General features: G+C 39.9%; 2 protein-coding genes across 9 annotated transcripts in view; one reads left to right on the forward strand and one right to left on the reverse strand.

Annotated features, from left to right (window-relative positions):
- CORIN (corin, serine peptidase) overlaps window positions 1-12,540 on the forward strand; it is a 332,111-nt gene extending 319,571 nt beyond the window's left edge. For all 4 annotated transcript variants that reach the window (XM_053578127.1, XM_053578126.1, XM_053578128.1 and 1 more), the window contains 3 exons: window positions 3,160-3,431; window positions 5,754-5,887; window positions 11,485-12,540. In XM_053578127.1, coding sequence (XP_053434102.1) covers window positions 3,160-3,431; window positions 5,754-5,887; window positions 11,485-11,667 — 589 coding nt within the window. In that variant the 3' untranslated portion in view covers window positions 11,668-12,540. The remainder of the gene's footprint in view (window positions 1-3,159; window positions 3,432-5,753; window positions 5,888-11,484) is intronic.
- A 2,692-nt stretch (window positions 12,541-15,232) lies between these two features.
- Window positions 15,233-25,830, reverse strand: part of ATP10D (ATPase phospholipid transporting 10D (putative)) — a 120,669-nt gene continuing 110,071 nt past the window's right edge. For 4 of the 5 annotated variants that reach the window (XM_053578122.1, XM_053578124.1, XM_053578121.1 and 1 more), the window contains 4 exons: window positions 22,901-22,981; window positions 20,881-20,985; window positions 17,946-18,133; window positions 15,233-17,144 (listed from right to left, as the gene is read on the reverse strand). In XM_053578122.1, the coding sequence (XP_053434097.1) occupies window positions 16,832-17,144; window positions 17,946-18,133; window positions 20,881-20,985; window positions 22,901-22,981 (687 nt within the window). In that variant the 3' untranslated portion in view covers window positions 15,233-16,831. Of the gene's footprint in view, window positions 17,145-17,945; window positions 18,134-20,381; window positions 20,762-20,880; window positions 20,986-22,900; window positions 22,982-25,830 lie in introns of those variants that run through there. The other variant, XM_053578125.1, reaches the window with a different exon arrangement.

The following is a 25,830-nucleotide window of genomic DNA, read 5'->3' on the forward strand; positions in this document are numbered from 1 at the left end:
AAAAAGAAAAAAGATCAAAATTATCACTTTATTTTAAAAAGTATGTGAATTTTTTTGTGTACTTTTAATTTTTTTTTTCTTTTGGTAGCTACATTAATGCCATAAGGACAGTAGCTGATGTAGCAAAAGACTGCTGGACACAAGCTAATGTTTAGCAGTCATGTCACCTTTATTTCTTTATCATTAGAGTTACATGAACCCCAGTCTAGTAGTTAAGTCTGGAGTTTTGATGTGTTTCATTTTGTTACTAAAAATGTGGAATATTCAACTGTTAGAAATACTGCTTGTGATTTAAGGAGATGGACAAGTGTCATAACCCAAAGTTGGTGACTCTATTCAAGGGAAGAAACTATTGAAAAGGCAGAAACTTGACATAAGTTATTGCTTGGTTTAAGATCTCTTAAACAATAGAATCCGAAGTGCATACTGAATTTCTGAAATGGTCATGTACGTATGCCTCCCAGAATTAAAAAAGAAGGAGCACCGGAAAGGAGGGAAAGAAGAGAGAAAGGAATGTAAGAAAGAAAGAGAAAAGAAGGAAAAAGAAAACAAAAAGAAAGGAAAGAAAAGCATGCTTTTAGATGACAACTTTACAATAATTCTTCTGTAACATTAACTTTTAATGCTCATGTGATAAGGCTTCCTGCAGTGTATCATGACTGTTTTTTAATTGTCCATCCTTGCTTGCTTCTAGAGTTTGTAGAGGCAGGATCCTGTCTTTCTTACTTATCATCATGATCCCTAGCACAGTTTTTAGCATAGAGGACTTGCTAGATATCTGTATCTCTGTATCAACTCCTCTTTTGGTAGCTTTGAAATGCCTTTATATTTAATAGAAAAAAGACTGTGTAGAAGAGTCTGTTTGCAAAATCTGGCCAAGTACCCAATACACTTAAAACAGTTTGCCTGCCTACCTTAGCCCCTCCTTTCTAACTCTCCTGAAACCTTAAGTGTTTGAAATCTTTGTCATGCTGATGGTGAAAAAAGACATGCCAAAAAAAAGAGAGGTGGAGGTGGAGCCTTGCCTGAGATTCCCTTAGAGAGCTCTTCAAATACTCATCCCCAGGTCCTGACCTGAGAGCTTCTGTTTCAATTGATAAGGGATGATGCCCAGAGAATCAGCATTTTTAAAACTCCCCAGGTGATTCAGTGCTCAGCATGGATTGAAAAACAGCAGGTCTAGTGGTCCAATCTACATTAGTTGATTTAACACTAATGTAGTCTCCCAAGTGGGAAGAATGGTGGTATGGCTGGCTCATGGTATAAAGGAGTGTCCACAATTAAAGCTCCCCCTTCCCTGATTCCATGGCCAATAAATGCCTTTGATCCTGCCCCACCCTGGTGAAATAGGACTTGAGAATGAGAAGGGATGGAGGGAGTTATGAAAAACATACCTTGTTTGGGGGGTTGGAGTCTGTGTGTTTTAAACCAACATACACTGAGTCATCATTAACAAATACTTGTTGAGAGACAACTAGAAGCCTGCATTCACAGGCCCTGTGGTTAGAGCAGTGAACAAGACCAGCAAAGTTCCTGCCTTCCCAGAGATGACATCCTGGGGGACAAGACAGACACAGACAAACGTATATATCAATGTCATTGACATCAGTGAACACTGAGAGAGGAAAACTGAAGCAGAGTCAGGAGTAGAGTAGTGAGGAGAGGGGAGGGTTAGATGGGGAGGTCAGGGAGGGCAGCTCTAAGGAGGTGATGCCTGACTTTAGACCTGGAGGAAGACAAGGAGTAAAAGCAGGAGCCACATGAGAGCTGGGGCAGCAGGAGAGCCCCTGAGTTGAGGATGCCCTTGGCATGTTCAAAAGTAGAAAGAAAGTCCTTGAGGTTAGAATGGAACATATCACAGAGGGCCTTAGAGACCAGGGATAGGAGTTTAGAATTTGTGTCAAGTGTGATAAACAGTCCTTGGAGATAATGAACAGGAGATGGACTTTCATTTTCAAAACATCATTCTGACTGTTTTGAGGAAAATGGATTATAGGGCTTAAGATTAGAAGGAGCCCTTGAACACATCAACATAGACACGAGAGCAGAGGAGGGAACCCAAAAGAGAAATGAATCAAATGGGGGTGGCCCACTATTTGGGAAGCCAGTGGCATGGCCAGGGAGATGAGAGTAGCTTAGATGAAGATTGCAACAGGGGAGGGGAGAAAAGAAAACAAGATGGAGGATATGCTTGAAGGGAAGAGTCTAAAGACTTCTGCTGTGTTCACTGCTGGGAGCAAGAGAAAGTAAGAGTCAAGGGGGTAGCTGGTGGTTATAGGTATAAAATCATTGTAAAGTGATGCTTAAACATTGTAAGATACATGACAAGCCCTCAGTATACCTTGGTTATTATCAAACATTCAAGTGAATGGGTTGAATAGACCCTTGGGCGTTCAAGTCTGCAGCTCAGAGAGGATGGAGCTAGAGATACACATTTGGGAGTCATCACAGTACGGGTGACATTTAAAACAACTTGGCTGGATGAAATAATCAAGGGTGATGGTGGAGGGCAGAGTCTTTGAGCACTTCTACACAGGCACTGAGAGCAGCAGAGGGAGCCTAGAAGAGGAGGATTGAAGGGAGGCCCCCACAAGATGGCAGCAAATTCTGGAGCATGGCAAGGCCTAGAAGCCATGTGAAGAAAGTGTTTTAAGCTGGGAGTTGACTAAAACATTGCTGACCAGTGTTAAAAAACAATGGGGTCTGAGACTGACTGTTAGAGGTTGTGAATGACCTTGTTAAACTGTTGGCTTTGAGATCTGTAGAAGGCTCCCCTGTAAATTTGACATTTTTTCTGAGGCACTTGCTCTTTCTTGGAGAGACCTCCTAGTTTTTGCTTTCTCCTCTCTCTTCTTTGTGGCTTTTCATTATCTTGCTCATTCAGTGAAGCAAGCAACTATCTGCCTGCCTTTAAAACTGAACAGCTTTTGTCTTCAAGACTAGCCTCATTCAAGAATCGTGAGCCGTGCTTTCCACAACAACAGTATGTCTTTATTAATGACTCAGGCCATTGTATATGTGCCTCCTATATGAATACAGTGGGAGGGAGACATGGAAATAGCCACTATTTACATAAGTAACATATTTAAAAATTACACATGAAATCCAAAAGATAATTAGATTTTAAGATGCCAATGGCTCTTGAATTTGCCATTTTAGGAGAGAGAGCGCTGCCGTCTGGAAAGTGGTGCTGGGCATCAACAACCTGGACCACCCGTCGGCGTTCATGCAGACACGCTTGGTGAAGACCATCATCCTGCACCCTCGCTACAGCCGGGCAGTGGTGGACTACGACATCAGCATCGTTGAGCTGAACGAAGACATCAACGCCACAAGCTACGTCCGCCCGGTCTGCTTGCCCAGCCCAGAGCAGTGGCTGGAGGCTGACACGTACTGCTACATCACAGGCTGGGGCCACACGGGCAGCAAAAGTAAGCCAGGACCCTTGGAGCCTTTTAGCTCGTGACAAGAAGCACCCTGTTTCTGCCTAGGCTGTAGTCATACTTTCCCATTTGCACTTACAAAAATCTATCCACAAATGGTAAATACTCAGTGTGTGTGTTATACTCCTCCTGCTGGGCAAATCAGACACGTTAATAATCCATCATGGTGCTCAAACTTGCCAAGCTCAGGTGCAATATCAGTAATCTTTCTCACATTGCAGAATCTCTCTCCAGGGAGCCCCTGTCAACGTGTTGGAGGCGCCACACAAGATGAGACTTATCGGTCATTGTGGCTTTAGAGTGCCTGTGTCAGTGACTTGGGCTGTCTGCAGGCAGGGTCACTAAGAGTCTCTATCTAGAGGTTATTCAAGCTGCATGGTCATATTTCCAATTCCCTGTTATTATTTGGTCTGGTCAACTTCTATAGCACAACCTGTAAGTCCTTCTAGAAAGCAAATTGATTTGGTACTTACCTATTTAAATTGATTTAAATAGTTTAGCTCTGTAGATGTTTTAAACACATAAAATACACAAAAATTTAAAAACCTGTAGTTACTCTCAACCCCATGGCCCTCTCATTCAGTTTAACCTGTTTAAAGTTTGGAATAAGAACCAGATCAATGAGACATTCTCTTTAACTGTAAGTGCTGGCCACTCTGACTGGATCTAACACAGTGCCATGGCTCTCAAGAATGAGGATGGGTATCAGTGTTCCATTATTAACTTTAGAAATTGTATATTTGAGGGAATATTTCTTCTTGAAATGTAGTCAAATAAGTTTTGGGATGAGTTGATTTTATTTTTATTTTATTTTTTTAATTCTCATTTTTATTTATCAATTAAAGGATGAAAAGAAAAAGTCCACAGGCAGAAGGAATCTATGACTTTTTTACCAAAAGTTCACATGTAAGAATTTTGAATGCAATGTTACACATGTGATGTCACTTCTCCTATGCATCTCAGTGTTTAAAAACTATAATTATTATGGTAATATAAAATCATAACATATTTTCTGTTGCCTGTACTTGCATTCCTCCCGCAATATCCATATCAAAGTCGGAGCAATAGTGGAACACATTCCATATCCCACATTATTGTTGCATGAAAAGCCAAGATGTGAATTGAGGATCAGAAAGATCTGATGGATCCTGATTGTACTACTTTCTAGGTGACTATAAAATGAACACAATGGTAGTAACTATTCTCTGCATGTCTGAGTAATGCTTGAAGAAAAAGAAATTTTAAAAAGAGCAGCTATATAGTTCACAGGATTTTTGTAAAGATTAAAGCCAGGAAGGTAAGCCCAGGCTTGGCACCTGTAGCACAGTGATTAGGGCACCAGCCACATACACAGAGGCTGGTGGGTTTGAACCCTGCCTGGGCCTGCTAAACAACAATGACAACTACAACCAAAAAATAGCCGAGTGTTGTGGTGGGTGCCCGTAGTCCCAGCTACTTGGGAGGCTGAGGCAAGAGGATCACGTGAGCCCAAGAGTTTGAGGTTACTGTGCGATGTGATGCCACGGCACTCTACCCAGGGCGACATAGTGAGAAAAAAAACAGAAGGTAAGCCCAGAAAATGCTGAGTGTAAGTGCTTGGCCTACACTAGTCCCCAGTAAATGTTAGCTATTGTTCTTAATCATTCTTTTGACAACTCATGAACCCGCCGTCTGCACCATCTTGATTTTACCAACAGTGACTCTTCCTTCTAGTCAGGTGCCCAGTAAGGCTTCTCCATCACTGTTTAAAAGAACAGTGTATATAATTCTGTGGAATGGCTAAAAAGCAAAAGATTCAAGAAAGCCATTGTAATTCTGCGAAAATTTTCACGCAAGAAGGAATTCACATATTTTCTCCATGGACACCAAGGGATGGCCCTGTCCTTTTCAGCATCTCTCTGTCAAGTCCTCTTACATCAAATAACGGCTACTGGTGCGTGTGATGACGCATGTTGTTTTCACCAAGAATAGAGCAACCCTTCCCCTGTCCAGAGCTTCATCGCAGTAGCTGTTATTTTTGGTCGCATCTACTAAGAGGGGAAAAGCATGAAACAAGTTGCTTAACCAGACTGAGCCTCCGTTTTCTTATGTAGAAAATAAAAGATTTCCCCAGATAATTGCTATGAACACTACTAATTGGAAAAAATTCTGATTCTGAACAAGACTTGTCTTTGAAATGACATTTCAAGTAAAGAATAGGATTCTTTTGGTATAAAAATGTTCATATGATATTTGCATTTCACATTTGGCTGGTTCGCTTTGGGGTCATTTTATCATTTTGTGTATTTCTTCTCCTTCTTTGTATTCCAGTGCCTTTTAAGCTGCAGGAGGGAGAGGTCCGCATCATCTCCCTGGAGCAGTGTCAGTCCTACTTTGACATGAAGACCATCAGCAGCCGGATGATCTGCGCCGGCTACGAGGCGGGCACCGTGGACTCCTGCATGGTACGTGTTTGCTCGTTGCCAAGAGGATTCGGTGCAGCACTAACTACCTCTGGGTCCCTAAAACTCTTTACTATGCATGTGTGGTCCTTGGGGAATAGTTTTTGAAAATTGTTTGTTGCCAAATGTTGGATTATTCCTACTGTGTTTTCCTGCAGCTAGTACGCAAGCAACCCCCCTGACTACCACTGTCCTTTTTATTCACGTTGCCTTCGGCCTTCACATCTATTTATTGTATGGGGGACATTATCTGAGGAAAACAATTGTTTCTTTCCATCTCATTCAACCATGTTATTGGCTGGGATAAACGAGGCTCCAACCCCAGAGAGCGGGGGGTGGGGGGGCTCCAAAGAACAGTATCAGACCCAGAGTGATGGCATTAAGGCACTCACTACCCTCACCCCCAAGTTCAAGGGTGTGTAACAGGACTCCCTCTGTCTCAAGGGTGAGCACACTGGCATTGTCCGGGCCATTACTTGATCGCTAAAACATTCTCAGATGTCATCGGACCCAACCCTTAGATACTCATGGCCATGGCAATTTTCAAAGCAGACTAACTTAGCAGTGCAGGGAAGATGCATTTTTATTTTTACTTAATACATATTTATTGAATATTTTCCTGGACTGGCTCCTGGGGAAGGATGAACATGTGCAAGTGCTCAAAAACCTTATGTTAATACAATGAAGTGGAGAAGACAGTTTTTATACTATACCGCTATGAAGTATCTTTGTTATTTTACTACTGTGGAGTAGATTCCGTTGCTCCTCCCACAGTTTAGTAATAGAAGAAGAGCTACATGATACTGCTACTGCTGACTCAACACCATTAAATGACACTTTCGATGGTCCATTTTTTTTTTTTATTATTCCAAGCACTTGTTTTTTATTTTTTATTTATTTATTTATTTATTATTTTTTTTATTGTTGGGGATTCATTGAGGGTACAATAAGCCAGTTACACTGATTGCAATTGTTAGGTAAAGTCCCTCTTGCAATCATGTCTTGCCCCCATAAAGTGTGACACACACTAAGGCCCCACCCCCCTCCCTCCATCCCTCTTTCTGCTTCCCCCCCCCCATAACCTTAATTGTCATTAATTGTCCTCATATCAAGATTGAGTACATAGGATTCATGCTTCTCCATTCTTGTGATGCTTTACTAAGAATAATATCTGTGGTATATGTATACCATGGAATACTATTCAGCCATTAAAAAAAATGGAGACTTTACATCCTTCGTATTAACCTGGATGGAAGTGGAAGACATTATTCTTAGTAAAGCATCACAAGGATGGTCCATTTTTGAATGGAAAAGTCAGGGGACTAGAAATATCCAAGTGGTGATTCCTTCGGACGTTGTCATAGGAAACAGGGAGCGGACACTTCCCTTGGAGTTTCACTGAGGCCACCTCCGTTCTGCCTCTTGGCCACAAGTCACCAAGCTGAGACAGGTGGTGGTAGAGGAATCCTTCCCTTCTACACAAGAAGCCCAGGTTTGATGCCCCAAGCCAAAAGGAGTGTTTGGGGAGACATGAAGTGGGGCATGGAGAAGAATTTGCAGCCTCCAAGATCTCTGCCGGTACCGACAATGCCACCCGGGGATGGGGATGCTATTTAACCTCGTTAGACAGTTTTCTCGTGAGTAAAATGGGGCTAATTCTGTTTTGTTTACAGGGTGTTTTGAGGATTAACTGAATCAATGCACGTGAAAGTCCCTGCCTTTCCTCTATCTCTGTGCGATGTCCAGCACATACTTAGAAATTCACTAAACTGTAATTACATTAATGTCTATCACTTTAGGGCTGATTGCCTTCCAGGCTCTCTGCAGAAGCTTTTCTGATTCTCATTTAATTGTGAGCATCCCTCCACATGCAACGTCATTGTTTCCCTAAATAGAAAATGACAGAGCAGAGAGATGAAGTGCTTTGCCCCAGATCACCTACCCTGTTTCCCCGAAAAAGGTGTGCTCCCAAAGACGCACTAGGTCTTATTTTCAGGGGACGTCTTATCTTTCCTGTAAGTAGGTCTGATTTTCGGAGGATGTCTTTTTTCTGGGAAACAGAAAGTAGGTTAGTGTGAGGTTGTGAAAACAGGCAGCCTGGCTTTAGGGCTCAAGTGCTCGGTCATGCCCTACGCTGGCTGCAAGAATTAATGGAAATATGTTTCTCCCTTTCCTCAACATGACTTGGAGGTTTACAGACTAGCACTTCTTGGCTCATGTTGAAAATCATCTCTTGTCATTGCTAAAGGAGGGAAAGGCGGGGATTCTTTGCAAAGGAACCGGAGGCCCAAGCACAGACACAGGGACTGATAGGTTCATGTCATGATGTTTAGTAGGACCCAGGTGATGGGAATTCAGGGCTGTGGGTATCTTAAAATGCACGGCAGGCATTCTCCAACACAATCTCTGGTAGAAAACAAAATATCAAACAAAAGCTGCTTTTTTCTAGATCCAGAGCAAACAATTATACTCAAATCTCTTTTGCATGACGTACATTATCTTTCTTAATTGCACAAGAGGACCCAGTGGAAGCCCTGGGTCCCTCTGTGACAGCCTATACATCACGTGGGTCAACACTGAGGCCAGACGTGCACCTGAGTTTAAAGACCAACATCACAAAGAGGAAAGGACAGTGCAGATAAATTATGCCTTCTGCTGTATTCTCCCCTTCATTTTGAACCACTTGTTTTTCACCTTTTCTTTTCTGCCTAACAGAATACCTACCCAAGCTTCTAAGCCTGATTCAAAACCCACATCTCAGGACAGATTTTCATTCCTCTCTGCCTGGAAGTCATCACTCACTCCTTTGAACTCCTCTTCTCATCCTTAGATTTTGATTTTATGTAAAGTTTTTTTTGTTACCCACAGAGACTTTTGGCTGCTCTGGAACAAAAATAATTCTTTCTTTTTCCTTAGCACAGAACTTTGCAAAGAGTAGATGCTAAATAATCATTTGATTGAATTTCTGATCTGGAAGAGGAGCGGTGACATCTAAACATGTCCCATTTTAACCACTCTCTGGCATAATAAATAGTTCAACCTAAATAATTGAGCATCCTGGTATTTATTTTATATAAGGGGAGTTAAAAATTTGTTAAATATGTCTGATAGAAATGTTTCTAGGACATTTTGCTTTAAAAAAAATTCAATTAGGCTTTTGGGCAGAAAAATGTGTTTAGCTCCTTATAAGTTCTTATTATAAGTGCTTATTATTTAGGTGTTATTATAAGTGCTTATTATTTAGGTGTAGGGCATTGAAAAGTTATGGATTTAAAGATCACCATGTCCATAAATGCAGACAGTACATAGAAAAGTCAATTTGGCTTTTTTTTTTGTTTGTTTATAGACACAGTCTCACTTTATCACCCTCGTTAGAGTGCTGTGACATTACAGCTTGCAGCAACCTCCAACTCCTGGCCTTAGGCAATTCTCTTGCCTCAGCCTCCCAAGTAGCTGGGACTACAGGCGCCTGCCACAACGCTCGGCTATTTTGTGTTGCAGTTTGACCGGGGCTGGGTTTGAACTTACCCACCCTCGGTATATGGGGCCGGCGCCCAACCCACTGAGCCACAGGTGCATGGTTCTTTTTTTTTTTTTTTTTATTAAATCATAGCTGTGTACATTAATGCAATCATGGAGCACCATACACTGGTTTTATAGACCATTTGACATGTTTTCATCAGACTGGTTAACATATCCTTCCTGGCATTTTCTTAGTTATTGTGTTCAGACATTTATATTCCACATTTACTAAGTTTCACATGTACCCTTGTAAGATACACCTTGGGTGTGGTCCCACCAATCACCCTCCCTCCACCCATCCTCCCCACTCCCCGCCCCTCCCTCTCCCCCTTCCCCATATTCTTAGGTTATAACTGGGTTATAGCTTTCATGTGAAAGCCATAAATTAGTTTCATAGTAGGGCTGAGTACATTGGATACTTTTTCTTCCATTCTTGAGATACTAAGAAGAATATGTTCCAGCTCCATCCATGTAAACATGAAAGAGGTAAAGTCTCCATCTTTCTTTAAGGCTGCATAATATTCCATGGTGTACATATACCACAATTTATTGATCCATTCGTGGATCCATGGGCACTTGGGCTTTTTCCATGACTTAGCAATTACGAATTGGGCTACAATAAACATTCTGGTACAAATATCTTTGTTATAATGTGATTTTTGGTCTTTTGGGTATATACCTGGTAGAGGAATTGTAGGATTGAATGGCAGGTCTATTTTTAGATCTCTAAGTGTTCTCCAAACATCTTTCCATAAGGAATGTATTAATTTGCATTCCCACCAGCAGTGTAGAAGTGTTCCCTTTTCTCCACATCCACGCCAACGTCTCTGGTGTTGGGATTTTGTGATATGGGCTAATCTTACTGAAGTTAGATGATATCTCTAAGTAGTTTTGATTTGCATTTCTCTGATGATTAAGGCACATGGTTCTTAAGATGTGGGGTAGCTTTGGAGCTCCCAAGTTGCAGTGCTGTTCCCCAACTGCCTCACATGAAATCCTCGCTTTGCCAATGAACAAGTTGACCTGTGGTTCAGTTTCATTATCTCCAAAGTGGATATAATAATAATAATGAATAATATCGATTCTTAGATTCTTAGGCATTTTTGTAAAAAATAAATGATCTAGTCCAAGGAAAGTGTTTAGAAGAGCATCACTAAACACTGTTCCTAATATTTTTTCAACATCGCCAAGTAGGAAGACCAGAGGTATGCTTCCAAGTGTGAGCATTTTATAGGGCAAGAAGTATTTGTAATTTTCCAGATGAATTTACATACTTAGTTTCTTATTTTTTATGACATCAACCCCTCTCTTCTGCTCTTATCTACCCTCATCTGTTCAGATGTAGCAAATATTATTGCCTGTAATGCCATGGTGTTTTATTGTTAACTGTATCTGGGGGAAAGGGCTGAATAAACCTCAGTGGGAAGACCTAAACCTAAATATTGAGGATGAAAATCTTTATGGATATGAAATAAAACATAGACCATAAATAAGTGAAATTCTTCATGGTAAGTCATTCTTAACTGGTATTTTACATTCAAATACACCAAAAACTCCTAAGTACAGTGAGGGGACCCCCAAATGTGTTACACTGACAACATTCATTCACACAGCAAGAATCTCGAGAATAGAGAGGCATTTTAGGATGTTCTTGTAGTATTGTTTGTGAGGAGAAAAAAAAAATCTTTGTTCCATTTGAGGTACTTTTTACAGTTATGAGATTAATCAAACTTAAAGAATGAGGTCAACTAGGAGATAATAAGTTCTGACACTTTAAAAAAATTATGATGTTTTGATAAATGCAGGAAATGACTGAATAACTATCTTCTAATTTCATGGAAAGAATATAATGCCCCCATGCCACTCTCTATCCTTTTAAAGATAGGAGTTTAAGACGTTTCTTTCAAAGTTCCATTTATTCAGTGAAAACCACAGTGGCTCCCCAAGCCGACAAGGAAAGCTTTGATGAAATTTTCCAAGTTTGTTAAGCAAGTTTGTCTTCATTGTATCCTCAGGGCAGCCCGGATGCCATTAGAAGTATGAAATCCCAGTGACTAATTTTTTGCTCTCCATTACAGGGGGACAGCGGTGGGCCTCTTGTTTGTGAGCGTCCTGCAGGACAGTGGACTTTGTTTGGTTTAACCTCATGGGGCTCCGTCTGCTTTTCCAAAGTCCTGGGGCCTGGTGTTTATAGCAACGTGTCCTACTTCGTTGAATGGATCCAAAGACAAATATATATACAGACCTTTCTCCTGGACTAACTATAAAGGTGGTCAGAGATTTTGCCAGCTACACTCAAAGAACATGGCCTTCTTGACTGTGAAGAGATTGCTGCAGAGAGCTCTACAGAAGCACTTTTCATGGGCAGGGATGCTCAACGCCGAACTGCAAATTTGCATGTTTGTTTTGGACTAATTTTTTCAACTTCTTTTTTTCAACTTGATTTTTCTCTTATTTCAAGTTCAGTGAAAGATTTTCAAAAAACTAAGCAAAGCAGACTTTGTTCTTTTGCCAAAACTAACCTTGACTGCCACACGCAGTTATTAGCTCTGGAGGGATTTAAAAAACGTGGGCACTAGGGTAACATGTTACAGAAGGTTCCCTTTTATCCTATCACAAAAAAGACATTGAGATTCAGGTCAACTTATTTATACATCTTGGCAGTTTCTGTTTCTCAAGTGCAGTAGCATAGTGAGAAATTTTGACACTGAACTTAGAGACTTGCTTTTGATTTATTAAACGCCAAGATAATTTACATGCTTAAATTATTTCCTGTCGCCCTTTTGAGGCTTACATGATCCTGAGAGAACTTACAAAAGACAGAGGTAAAAGATGAACAGCACCCCATTTGGGTAGCAAAACATATTAAATGCAAAATTCTTTGGACTTCAGTGTTAACACTTGGTATCATAGGATTGCCCATTCTGAATTTAAATCAAGGTTGTAATTTTATAGAAAAGTCTGCACTGAACTTCCCTCGTAGCTGGGGTTTTGTTCAGTGTGTATCAGTTGATTGAGATTTCAAAAACTATATCAATATTCACAGGAAATATTTTATTTTGCCTGTACTATGTATGAAAATAAAGTGGGGGCGGCGCCTGTGGCTCAGTGAGTAGGGCGCCGGCCCCATATGCCGAAGGTGGCTGGTTCAAACCCAGCCCTGGCCAAACTGCAACAAAAAAATAGCCGGGCGTTGTGGCGGGCGCCTGTAGTCCCAGCTGCTCGGGAGGCTGAGGCAAGAGAATCACGTAAGCCCAAGAGTTAGAGGTTGCTGTGAGCCGTGTGATGCCAGGGCACTCCACCCGAGGGCGGTACAGTGAGACTCTGTCTCTACAAAAAAAAAAAAGAAAATAAAGTGGATATTAAATTTTGCCAGAAGGGAACTTGCTTTAGGATGGAGGGATGCAAATTTTTTTTTTTTTTTTTGTAGAGACAGAGTCTCACTTTATGGCCCTGGGTAGAGTGCCGTGGCCTCACACAGCTCACAGCAACCTCCAACTCCTGGGATTAAGCGATTCTCCTGCCTCAGCCTCCCGAGTAGCTGGGACTACAGGCGCCCGCCACAACGCCCTGCTATTTTTTGGTTGCAGTTCGGCCGGGGCCGGGTTTGAACCCACTACCCTCGGTATATGGGGCCGGCGCCTTACCTACTGAGCCACAGGCGCTGCCCGGGATGCAAATTTTTTTAAAAAATAAAATTTCATCTCTTGCCCAATTAAAATGTTTTGTTTTTCTGTATTCGTGCATATCAATAAAGTCACAGAAATATATTTTTCAAAGCGCAGTAAAACTCTGCATAGAGTAAAACATTTTGGAATTTTACTCAAAAGGTATTTAACATCTGGTGTTGCGGTTTCTTTGTTTTGATAGTTACAATTTTGAAAATGATTTTTAGCACTAGGATACTTTATGCAAATCGATTTTGAAGTAATTTGTGGTTAAAAATCTTCTCCCATCCCACTAAAAGGCTTCAAAACGCCAATCTTCACATGTATCTAAATTAGACATTCATTTTGCAACATTGAGATGAATGCCTTTTGAACAAATGCACTTCCCTATGAACCTGCACCAGCCACCTGGACTGCCTCAGCACACCAGAGACTACTTGCAATTTTATACCTGTATTTTTGTACTCTTTTTCTATGTGTAAACCTATATGAAATGTACTGTTGTTTAAACACTTTCCATATCCTGTCTTGTATAAACCTAGTGCAAGTGTGAAATACAGCAACTGAACACAATTGTATGAAAGTTTAAGAACATATCAGTTTCATTATAGTTTTAGGTACATCCTTAATGTAACAACTTTAGCATTGCTCAACTTCTGTTCAGTGAAATGTACATATTGTACTTATTTTCATTAATTCTTAATACAAATAAAATTGTATCACTCTTTTTTTTTTTTGATGGATATGTATCTTAGATAGCAAGTCTCAGGAAATTGTTTCTTACCCTATAATCGCACGGTGGCACTCAGCACCCCACCCGTCAACGTTTATCTTTCTTATATCTCATTTTCACAGGTACATGCTGTTTCATTTTAACCTTGATTAGTCTGAAATTAGAGATTGCTAATAGTCTCAAATAACCCATTCAGTGAACAATGAGAACCTTAGCCCCGGAAAAGCACATGGGTCTTCAACATCCAGGGTACATTTTTGGGAATGGACCCAATTCTTTTATAAATCTTTTGTAATAAAATTATATCTCAAAATGTATATTATTAATCAATTTTCTTGGCTAGTAGAAGTAACAATATGTTTGACCCTCCTCCTCCAATTTGGTGAAATATATTAAACATTGAAATGCAACAGATCAGGAGGGGTGGGTGGCTCATGCCTATAATCCTAGCACTCTTGGGAGGCTGAGGCAGGTGGATAATCTGAGCTCAGGAGTTTGAGACCAGCCTAAGCAAGAGCAAGACCCTGTCTCTAAAAAAAAAAAACATAGCCAGGCATTGTGGCGGGTGCCAGCAGCCCCAGCTACTCGGGAGGCCAAGGAAAGAGGATCGCTTAACCCCAAGAATTTGAGGTTGCTATGAGCTATGATGCAATAGCACTCTACAGAGGGCAACAAAGTGAGACTCTGTCTCAAATAATAATAATAATAATGATGATGCAACAGATCGCATCAGCTTGGATAACATTGTTTAAAAAGAGTTACTTATAAATATGACCCTGAAAATGCATCCTTACATCCTAAATTTCTTTAGCCTAGGGGCCAGATGTATTTCAAATTTCAGAATTTTCCAAATTTTAAAAAGATAATAAATTTAGCACTCTGTAATAAAATAGGCTATTAATATTTTGTAGCAAAAAATATGAATAATTTCATGAAGTAAATAAATAGCCTTACATTTGTTCAAGGCACTGAAATTGTGCTTAATTTATGAAAAGTATTTCAGTTTTTAGAGCCCTGTAAATTTTGGAATTGTAGATACAAGATTATGGTCCTATAGCATAAGCACTCATTTTTCCCCCTTATTTAGATGTACAGATAATTCATATCTTGAAAATTAGCTTTTTCTCTCAGTGTTTTTGGCTCATTCTTTTTATTCTTAGATTCTAACCTTTTATTTACAACTGAATATACCTCTGAATTTTTATTTAGCAGAAGATTCTGATCTCAGGGAATGAAAGCCAGCTGCTACATGGATAGCAAAGGATAGGACGTCACTGATTTTTCCATATAAGAAAAGGCCAAAACAGTTTTCTCGTAAAATGTCTGCTCCCTTCTAAGTTCTGGTCCTAATTACACTTGGATTCAGTGAGTGTTAATAAAAGTGATAATAATTTTTCAGTACACATTATTTATTAAACAGTTTATTTAAAAAAATAAGGAAATAAAAAGCAACTTTCATTAGCCGTGTGGGGTTCTGAAAGTTTTCGAAATCAATACATATAAAAGACTATATGCAATAATATCAGAAGGCTACAAAACAATGTCAGACCACAATAGCAGGCAGCAGGTAAAAGATTATACCCTGAGAATGACAGTTTGATAGTTACTAAGAAGACCTTGATGTAGACATTGAACATTAGCATGGAGATTCAGGAAGTACATTCTGGATGATGGATGGCTGACAGCATTCAGGTAATAGAAATGCTAATAGAATTTTAAAAGAACTTCAGCAAGAATATAGGATATTATGATAGTACCTGGCCTTACTTAGTGTAAACCTACAGTAGAAGCTCTGTACGTCGACCACCCAAGGACTGTAACAAACTGGTCACATACAGAGGTGGTCAACACGGAGCACTGGGCCAGCTGCACTGGTACGTACGTCCGCTCTATGAAAATTAGTTCAATGTAAGAAGTGGTCCAAGTAGGGAGGCGGTCGACTCTGGAGGCTCTACTGTAGTTTCTTTGTTCCAACTAAAGCCAGCATACATGATCTGAGACAGCCGTAAACTTGCTGTATAGCCATTCCTGTCCGCAAATGTGTTAAAAATGTTTTCTCAGCACCTCATAGATACCTCCTGAGAACAATTTGTATTAGTCTCAATTTGTATCTCACTAGTCCACAACACTAGAAAGGTTGTTGGATATTACATACATAATGAACCTTCAAGTTGGTCTCTAGAATATGGTTTTGAAATTGATGGTATCATTTTGATCAGACTATTCTCAGCTTTAAAATACAAGACATTGCCCCATGGGCTGCAGACTCAGTTGATTCTATTCGCCTGACCTATGGCCTCAGTTTCCTCACTGACAACATCTGTGCAGAGACAGCCCACATAAACAGTCTTCTTTTGACGGCTGCTGAGAGAGGAGTGCATTTATGGTACCTGATAAAACCCGTTCCATCTTTCCTGCTCCCTCTCACCTTAGGAAAACACTGAAATGACCAGTGAGGTGGATCTAACATATTTTAAGCAATATGATTATACTTTATTTTAGGTATAACGTTATTTAAAAGGCGCTTGGAAATTTATCTGTAAACTAACCATTTATAACATTTTTCCATATGGAAATCTTCTCTGAGTCCTAACTCAAAAGTACTTTTGTTTTTAATTAAAAAAAAAAATTCAGATTGGAGCCTACTCATTTGAAGAATTTCCTGAGAATATGAGAACTCCCAATAAAATAAATATATCTCCAATGGCTCCCCTTGAAAATGTTTACATTTCCAAGGCAATTGAAATGCTTTTACAAAATCCAAAAAGTTTCATAAAAGCATTTGATTCGAAATTAAATATTTCACTTACCTGAAGTCTGTCCAGGTCAAACTCTACCCCTCTATTACAAATGTGTATACAAACACATAATAATGGTCATTACGTCAGCCTTCCCAAGCCTAGTATAATGCCTGTGTCCCTTGTGGAAAAGTACAAGTCATTTTTACTTGGTTGTGACATCTCTTCAAAACCTCTCTTCTACACTTGAAAGAAGACTTCAATTTCAAGGAAGGAACCTGCTTTCTTAATCTCTTGAGGCCTCAGTTTCACGGCAGCCTGGGTCTAAAGCAGTTTCGCATAGAGATCTGTTTCCCTGCTCAACAGCACAAGAAGACGCAGGCTTCATCGCAAAGACAGCAAAAGTTCCAGGCACGGGTCTTCTTCCTGACTTGCCAGCTAATTGCTCAGCATATGTTGAGGTCACTTGATCCATTTTTGCAGCCCCTCTCCACTTCTTGAGAGCTTCAGTCCTCTCCTCTGGAGTTAGTCTGTCCAAGTGCTTAGCTCTTAAGATTGGAGATGGAAACAGGGATCCCTGAAAAACTCTGTACATAAACCTAAATTAGAAGGAGCAACACAGAATTAAATTCACCTCAAGTGCATCAAGGAACAGACAAAATTACTATCTGATTAGAAAAAAATGAAATGATTTGGTGGCCACGTGGCTTCTCAGTAAAGAGAGTGAACTATAAAATGGAGATGAAAACAAGACTAAATAAATTAATATTTATAAAGTGCTTAGAAAATACAAAGTGTGAAATGTTTGTTAAATAAATGAAAATAAAATCTGTAAAAGTAGACATATTAATAGTTGCTATATTGCAGACTTAATGTTGGGTTAAATGAGATAGTACAAGCAGAGTGTTGACACACAGTAGGTGTTCGGACACGCTAGCTTTTCGTACTAGTTTCCTATGGCTATTGTCATGAGGTAACGCAAACTTGTCCCTTCTAGACCAAGCTGCCTGGAACATCAGCCAGAGATGCAGTTTGTAGTATTCCACTGTAGCAGCATAAAACAGACCCAGATAAGGGCAATATTGTTGGGAGACGGCAGAACAAAAAGATGAGAAAGGGTTCTAGGTCCTTGGATAACCTCATAAAGAGAAGCGGCCCTATCCCTGTGAACTGTCAACCAGATTAGACATTTTAATAAGAGAGGGAAACAAGTTTCCATTGCTTCATTAAGCCATGTTTCTTCTCTGTTAAAACAATTAAAGACACTATTTCAACTAATATACATACTGATTTCCCTACTACTAGAAAGGGTGGTCTGCTGACAATTCTTTGTAGTTGCTTGAAAGATTCTCAGTCTAAAATTCTTTTACTCTCTTGGTGATAAGCTACACACACCATACCTGGGGAGGAGAGCAACGCAGGTTGTGAGGACACAAACTAAGTAGAACACTGGATCCAGCATGTGCTCCTGCATAATCCAGTAGGGGTTGGATGGTGGGTTGCAAGTTACACACATGGCTCCAAAAGCCAAGGCAAAGAAAAAGTAAGACAAGACACTACCAATGATGACCAGCAGGTGGATCCAAGTCTGCAAAACAAGAAGAGCAAAGGGAATAAACAGTCTCACCAACAGGGCCCTACAGCCTGGCAAAGTCTGCACCATTAAACAGATAACAGAGCTGAGCACTGGGTGATAACACATCTGAACACTGGGTGAATGGTGCAACAAAATACAAAATAAGGTAAGAGTATTTTTGTGAATGGCTTATACTGCTATTTGAATTCTTTAAAACTAAATCAAATGCCAAAAGGTAATTCTGTTCACTAGTTTCTTCTGTATTATCCATGAACCAGAAGGTGTCTGGATTTCCTCCTTAATTTTTTCCATACAGTCACTCATTGGTCTATTTCTTTATTAATATGCAGTATTATACCTTAATCCAGTGACCATCAAACTTCACACAGGTGTAGACATGACCGTTGCTCACCAGCACTCTCCCCACCCCTAGTAAGCATTTGGGTGGCTGCACTTACCCACTCCTTTGATACTAAGCAGAGCCATATGTCAGTCTTGCTTTGACCAATAAAATGTGAGTGGAAGGGGTATGTGAAGCATGTAAGAGCTGGTATGCAATTTTTCATGCCGTCTCCTTTCCTTCCATACTGACCAAGAAATTCCCATTGGAGACAACTCCAGGTATCACAGTTACAAGACACACCCTGGGCTACTGAGCCACCCCTCAGAGGACAGTGTCTTCTAGAGCTGCCTGGAACATCAGCCAACTTTATATGAGCAAGAGAAAAATCTTTGTGTGTTACACCGCAACCTAGCTTGAGTTGATACAGGATGTTAAAGTCAAAGAAAACCCAGTAGAAAATGGCAATGAGACGGTGAGGGTGGGAATGAAGGGAAAGCATTGTATATTCTCAAGATGGAGATCTTGCTGACAAGGAACCTCCAGAGGCTGGAGCTCCAGGAATGTGTTGTCTGGCATGAAGAACAATTCCTTAAAGAGGGATCCTTTATACAGCAGTCAATGTTTTTCTTGGAAACTTGCTTTCACTCCCTTTATTCTTAATGAGGACACCTAGCATTGTTACCATCTTGGGAAAATATTCAACTTCTAGCCAAAGTCTATGACTGTAGCTAGAGAAATAGCACTCTGTCCCCAGGGCACGGACTTGGAGGACAACACAAGAGCAGACAGGAAATGACAGGCGTCAGTTCAGAGCAGAGGACCATCCTGACAAGCCTGTCTATTAGTTTCTGTTCCCTGGATCTCTGGAGTCACTCTGTTTCCTCAGGATTTTTGTTGTTGTTGTTTTTGTTTTGCTTTAATTTGCCTAACTATGGTTCTTCAATAGATTCTTAGTAACTTTTTCATTTGCTCAGATTGGCCAGAATATTGGCCAATATTATTGTTGTTAATTAGTGAATCCAAAGTAACACACTTCATGTGTTAGATTCCCTGGAACACTGATCAATCTCAGCACCTATGGCACCTCCATAGGTGGTGACTGAAAGTACCTAACTAATTGCTTAAAAATTAAATAGATATTAAAACAATCCCAAATATTTCAGTTCTAGAATTCCCTTTTCTCATCTGGTATTTGCAGACATTAGCCATTTACTACATTTTGGTTGTAAGATTGAGTTATAAATAATTATAAACAAAGTAAGTGCTGCTAAAAATAATCAGCCATACATTAGAAATTATTCTAATTTAATAATATAATCGTTATATATTTTAAACTATAACCCATTTAGTATTTCTTATTTCAAGTTTACTTATTTCCAGGATGATAACTATACTCCAAACATGGTTTATTTAATCATTCATTTATCCGTTCAAATATTTTTGAGCACCTACTGTGTACCATCCTTGTTCTTGACACTGGTATACAGTGATGAACAAAATAGGTATAGAATCTGCCTTCACAGAGATTGTAAATGCAGAAGATTTACATGAATCAGATAATCATATAATTAAATGAATAATTACAAATTATTAGAGCCATGAGTAAAAGCAAGAGAATGGTATGAGAGAAAGGATGGCTAGGGAAGGGATCTTGGGGGAAATTGCATTTTTGCTGATCTCTAGTGAGACTTAAAATAACTTTTGAGTTAGGTGAAGAAACAGGGAAAAAAGGGAGACAAAAACAAAAACCAAAAAAAAACACCCCTCCATTAAAAGACACTGGAAGGGCCGAGGTTCTGATGTGGGAACAAGCTTAATGCATCAGAAAAATTGAAAGAGGCATAATGTGATTCCAGTCCATAAGTATGTGGAGATGAGGTTGGAGAGAGAGGCAAGGGCCTCGCTGCACGAGGCCTTCCTTATAGGTAGGCCACCTCAGGGCTTTCAGATTTTATTCCAAGAAAAATGGGAAAACATTAAACGGTTTTACTCAAAGGAGAGTGAAAAAAGATTATTTTTTATATTATATGAAAGGCATAAAATCATCACTAAGTCACAGTCCCAGGATTATGTCACAACACTCCTTTTATTTTAGTTGAAAGTTATCAGCTTGCTGATAGAATGCTGGCTGCAGACGGGCAATTACTCCTCCAGCCTTCGTCATGCCTCTGTCAACGACCCACCAGGGACATGGCCAAAGGCAGTAGGCAGGGGTTTCCTGTCTTTCCCGGTTGCACATCAGCTTCAGTTCAGCAGCATCCAACATCAGGAAGAATAGCTGCGAGTCGCCCTCTTCCCTGGAGTGGGGACTCTGCTCATTAACACTTATCTTGCACTTAAATGAGACGCTGCTAACGGAAGACATTTCCTAAGCACAAAGGGTTTTAGGCTCCTCAGAAGCAGGAAAACTACTCACCAAACTCTTGCTTTCAATGACCAGATGGAGGAGAATGATGAACAGGGCAGCTGTGTTTAGGGGGTTTCCAAATGTAAAGATGTCAATGTCGGATCCCTGGTAGGTCTAGAAAAAGAGGACAACCACACACAATCTTGGAGAATTGTGCACACTCGATGTTACACCACTTTACCTGCAGCTCAACTAAGGATTAAGTCTCTCTACAACATCTCTATGAATTAGTCCTTTAGTATAAACTTCAACAACTTCCAAAGAGAGATACTGTCTCCCAGATAGGCCATCTAACCTTCAAACTTTTCAGTTGAAATTCCTCTTTATTCTGAACCACAATTGATCTTCCTGACACCTTTTACTCACACTTGCAACTCTTTAAGATTTAGAGAAATTAGTTCCAGAGCTTCAAAACTCTGAAGAAACCACCCTAAGTTTCTATCTCTCCTAAGCAAATATACTCTCTTGCCTTCTTTGTCTTCAAGTTTTTAAACTATTCCTTGAATACTCTAGTGGATTTAACTTAAATAGTTATTTAAATATTCTGACTATTTGAATGAAGAATGAAGATTGTTAACTAAGAGACTATTATTTTTTTCCTTTTTTCATACTGTACTCTGTTAATACCATCCACAGTAAAAGAAGTGTTTTCTTCTGAGGACAAACAGCTATGTCAATTGTGTTGCTTTGTGCTTGGTGTTAGGCTAAATTTTTAAAATTAATCTCTACACATTTTTTGCTTAGTTGCCTTTTTACCTATAAAATGGTTTTTTCCTTTTTTTTTTAAACTTTTTTTTTTTTTTTGCAATTTCTGGCAGGGGCTGGGTTTGAACCCTCCACCTCCGGCATATGAGGCCGGCACCCTACCCCTTTCAGCCACAGATGCCGCCCCTAAAATAGTTTTTTTCGTTTTGGAGACATTACTTATAGGATCTTCAATTTAATACTCTAATGTCATCCTATGGAGTTGAAATACATTCTCCTCAGTAATATATCACAAGAATGGAAAACCAAGAATGCAATGTACTCAATATGCCCACCAACCCAGGAATGGATTAACAAGCTGTGGTATATGTATACCATGGAATACTATTCAGCCATTAAAAAAAATGGAGACTTTACATCCTTCGTATTAACCTGGATGGAAGTGGAATGCTGTATTCTTAGTAAAGCATCACAAGAATGGAGAAGCATGAATCCTATGTACTCAATTTTGATATGAGGACAATTAATAACAATTAAGGTCATGGTGGGGGAGCAGAAAGAGGGAAGGAGGGAGGTGGGTGGGGCCTTGGTGTGTGTCCCACTTTATGGGGGCAAGACATGATTGCAAGAGGGACTTTACCTAACAATTGCAATCAGTGTAACCTGGCTTATTGTACCCTCAATGAATCCCCAACAATAAAAAAAAAAAATTAAATTAAATTAAAAAAAAATGTACTTAATGCGAATATGAAGCCAGTAGATGATCTAACACATGCCCACATAAGAGAAAAACTCAATTCAATTCAAGGTGGGAGGGGGGAAAGAGGGAAAGGAATTGGTGCTCTCACTTAATGGGCACAATGCAGGGGTACATAGCACCCCATTTGGATGCAGGTCACAACTTCAAGAGGGACCCTATCTAACCTAGTTGTTTGTACCCTCACTTGAAATAAAAAAAGAAAGAAAGAAAACGAAAATAAATGTCACCCTAGTAGAATTAACCCGCTTACTAATAAAAGGTTTTATATTCTGACTTAGCCTCTCTGATTTTTTGACTAATCTAATCATATGGCCAGACATTCAATTATATTCATGTCATTGACAAAAATGATTAACAGTACAAGGTTAACAAGAGACCAAAAAGGACTTAAACAAGGTACTTCTTTCCAAATTTAATCCAATTCCTAACATATTTTGAGGGGAGTTAATCATCAGCCTGATTTTATAAGCCATCTACCCTTCTATATGCTGATATTGGTGGCAAAGTACAAAGAAGCCTCATTGATTCATTAATAAAACATACAGTAAGTGCACAAAGACTCACAAAGTAAGGCACAAAGAAGCAGGCCAGGCTCTGGTAAAAGGCATCCAGCAAGGTGATCCAGAAGGTCAGGGGCAGGTACGCCTGGGAACGCAACAGATGTGGGAGGGAGTGAGAACAACGAGCAAAGTCAAGAAACAACACAAGCCAAGAAAAGGCCATTGCTTCACTCTTTCACTCAAAAACCCAATGAGGTTTGTCACAGAGGTAATAATAAGAAGAGCTGAATACAATGAGTTCACAGGTGAGTGTGGTGAAAAAAAAAATCCTTGAAGGAATTCTTATTCAATTCAGGTTATGATTACCACTGGACCCATTTTATTTTACTTTTTGTTCAAGACACAACGAGTTTTATTTTATTACATTTTTTCAGATTAATACAAGGGCATATACAATTAGGTTATGTTGTTTGTCTGTGTTAGGTGAAGTCCCATTTCCCACTGAGCCCTTCACCAAGGAGGTGTACCATATACCCCACATTGTACCCCGCAGGTGAGAGCTGACCGTCTCCCTGAAACAGGGCTAGTAGCACTAACTTCTCATTTCCTACTGACCCGTCGGTACTGATGCAAAACTTGTCCAAACTGATCCACTTCTCTTTACTCATACTACTCCCTTCCATCCAGTTCACCATCAACTTTGTATGAATTAATGGATAGCCATCTAACTGTCCTCTCTGGTTCCTCTTCTATTCTCAATCTAGTTTTCCCAAGTCAGCCAGATGGTTTGTAAAAAATGTAAGCCAGGTCATGCCAGCTCCCAGCTGAACCAGATGACTCCCTCCGCTCGCTCCAGTGACTTCCCACTGCATTTCCAGGACAATCCAAGTTTCTTCCTTTGACCACTACGGCCTCACACAGTCTGCCCACCGAATAGCTCTGCAGGGTCACATCTTGCCATTACGATCCTGCCACAGGGACCCTCCTTCTTTTCTTCCTTGCATGTGTTAAATCCATCCTTTCCTTGTGGTGTTACCTATACTATTCTCTCTGCCGGGGATTCTTTGCCCTGAATTTCCCACATGAAGAGTTCACTATGACTTACGTCCTGCCTCAAATATCACTTCCTTATAGAGGTATATCAGACGCCTACAAGTTGTGTCCACTCAACCACTTATAGCCGTGGCATCCTGACAAGTCTCTCATCACCATCACAAATATCTCTTTTGTTTACTGAATGATTTTCTGATTCTCTAAATGGGATACAAGCATCATATGGTAGGACTCCGTCTCTTTTATTCAAGTGATTAAAGCAGTGCCTAGTAAATAATAGGTACTCAGCCATACTTACATGTGTGGGTTAAAAACTGTTCTTATATAAGTTTTCATGTACTAAACTGCATCCTATACACATCTTGTAGAAAGAAAAAGAAAGATCAAGTAGAGACACTAGGCAAGTGATTGAAAATGGTTGTTCAAACAAGAGTCAACTCTGATTGATGGTAGTGTGTACTAGGAGGTAATCGGAGGCTGCATTCAGATCCAGAAGGAAAGGATGGACAAACCCCCACACACATACCATCCCTGAGCTAGTCTTAACATGTTTTTCTTAGTATTATTTTTTTTCCAAATGCAAACAGGGGTTGAAAATTTCTTGAAAATGTCTTACTGGCTCTTAAAGAACAAAGCTTTATAAATACACAAATTCTCCTTCCATTCTTCAAAAGACTAAACTTGAAATTTTTATATCTATCCTTTTTTATCTCTTTGTTCTCTGGAAAATCGGAGCAATGAACATTCATTGTTGCATCTAATTTTCCCTTTATCTTCTTTTACTATTTCTTCACTAGAGATGATGGAATATTCTATTTGCCTTTCTTCATGCAACTGTCCATGAAATCTAAGCAGAACAACAGAAAAAAATGTGCTGAAGACAAAGGGCCAACTGAAACATCATTTAACAAAAGAAAACCATTTAGGGATAGGTTCAATTAAAGGACAGCTTCACACTACTGGGAGGACAGAGGTTGCTCACAAAACCTAAAAGTGAAAAGATGAAAAGTATAACTTCCCACAGTCACATGCAGAATAGTATTTAAACAGAAAATGACTAAGATACGTGACAGGCAAGGAGTTAACTCATGGGATCTCCTGGAAACTGAAGGAAAAATCTGGATATGGAGCCAAAGCCAGAGAAGAAGCCTGCGTGGGTGAAGAGAGATTAAGTAAAAGCCTTCCCAGAAGCAGAGCCTCTCAGCACAGATTTCCAGACTCATCTGCTTTAAAGGAGTGAGATTCTGTAATCCTGGAGCGCATTTCTGACAGTGAACACAGAAAAAGACCCAAGCATAAAGCAGAATTTGTTTGGAGGCCAAGTTCTCAGAAAGGACAAATTATGGAAGGTAAAATCAATGAAATCAATTACCTTTTATCAATGGCAACATGGTGGGAATCAGCTTGCTATGATCATCTTTTATAAAACTGGCCAGCTCCAGAGAACAATGTGTACAAAAGACTGATAACAGAATTCAACAGCAGGAAACAGAGACCTCAATTCTCCCAAGGGTAAGGACCAATTCCTATCTTCAGTCTGTATAAATGGGCTTTTCAAACACCAGCTCTAAAAACACTGATTAAAAGACTCCCTGAACCTCTCCTGACCCCACTGGATTTGAAATTGAACTTAGCCCTGGGGTTCAGGGCAACCTCCATTGGGTACAGTCATACATTGCTGCATTCTGCCCTTGAACTTTGGTCAAACTGGACTCCATTAAGAAAACCCCAGGTAGTTCTTTGATCTCAATGGACTGGATGATATTAAAGGATTATAAGGAGTTCAATACCAGCCTGAGCAAGAGTGAGACCCCGTCTTTACTGAAAATAGAAAAACTAACTGGGCATTGCAGGAGGTGCCTGTAGTCCCAACTACTTGGGAGGCTGTGGCAAGAGGATCACTTGAGCCCAAGGGTTTGAGGTTGCTGTGAATTATAATTC

This window comes from Nycticebus coucang, chromosome 23, assembly GCF_027406575.1.
Source record: "Nycticebus coucang isolate mNycCou1 chromosome 23, mNycCou1.pri, whole genome shotgun sequence".
Taxonomy (NCBI): Eukaryota; Metazoa; Chordata; class Mammalia; order Primates; family Lorisidae; genus Nycticebus; species Nycticebus coucang.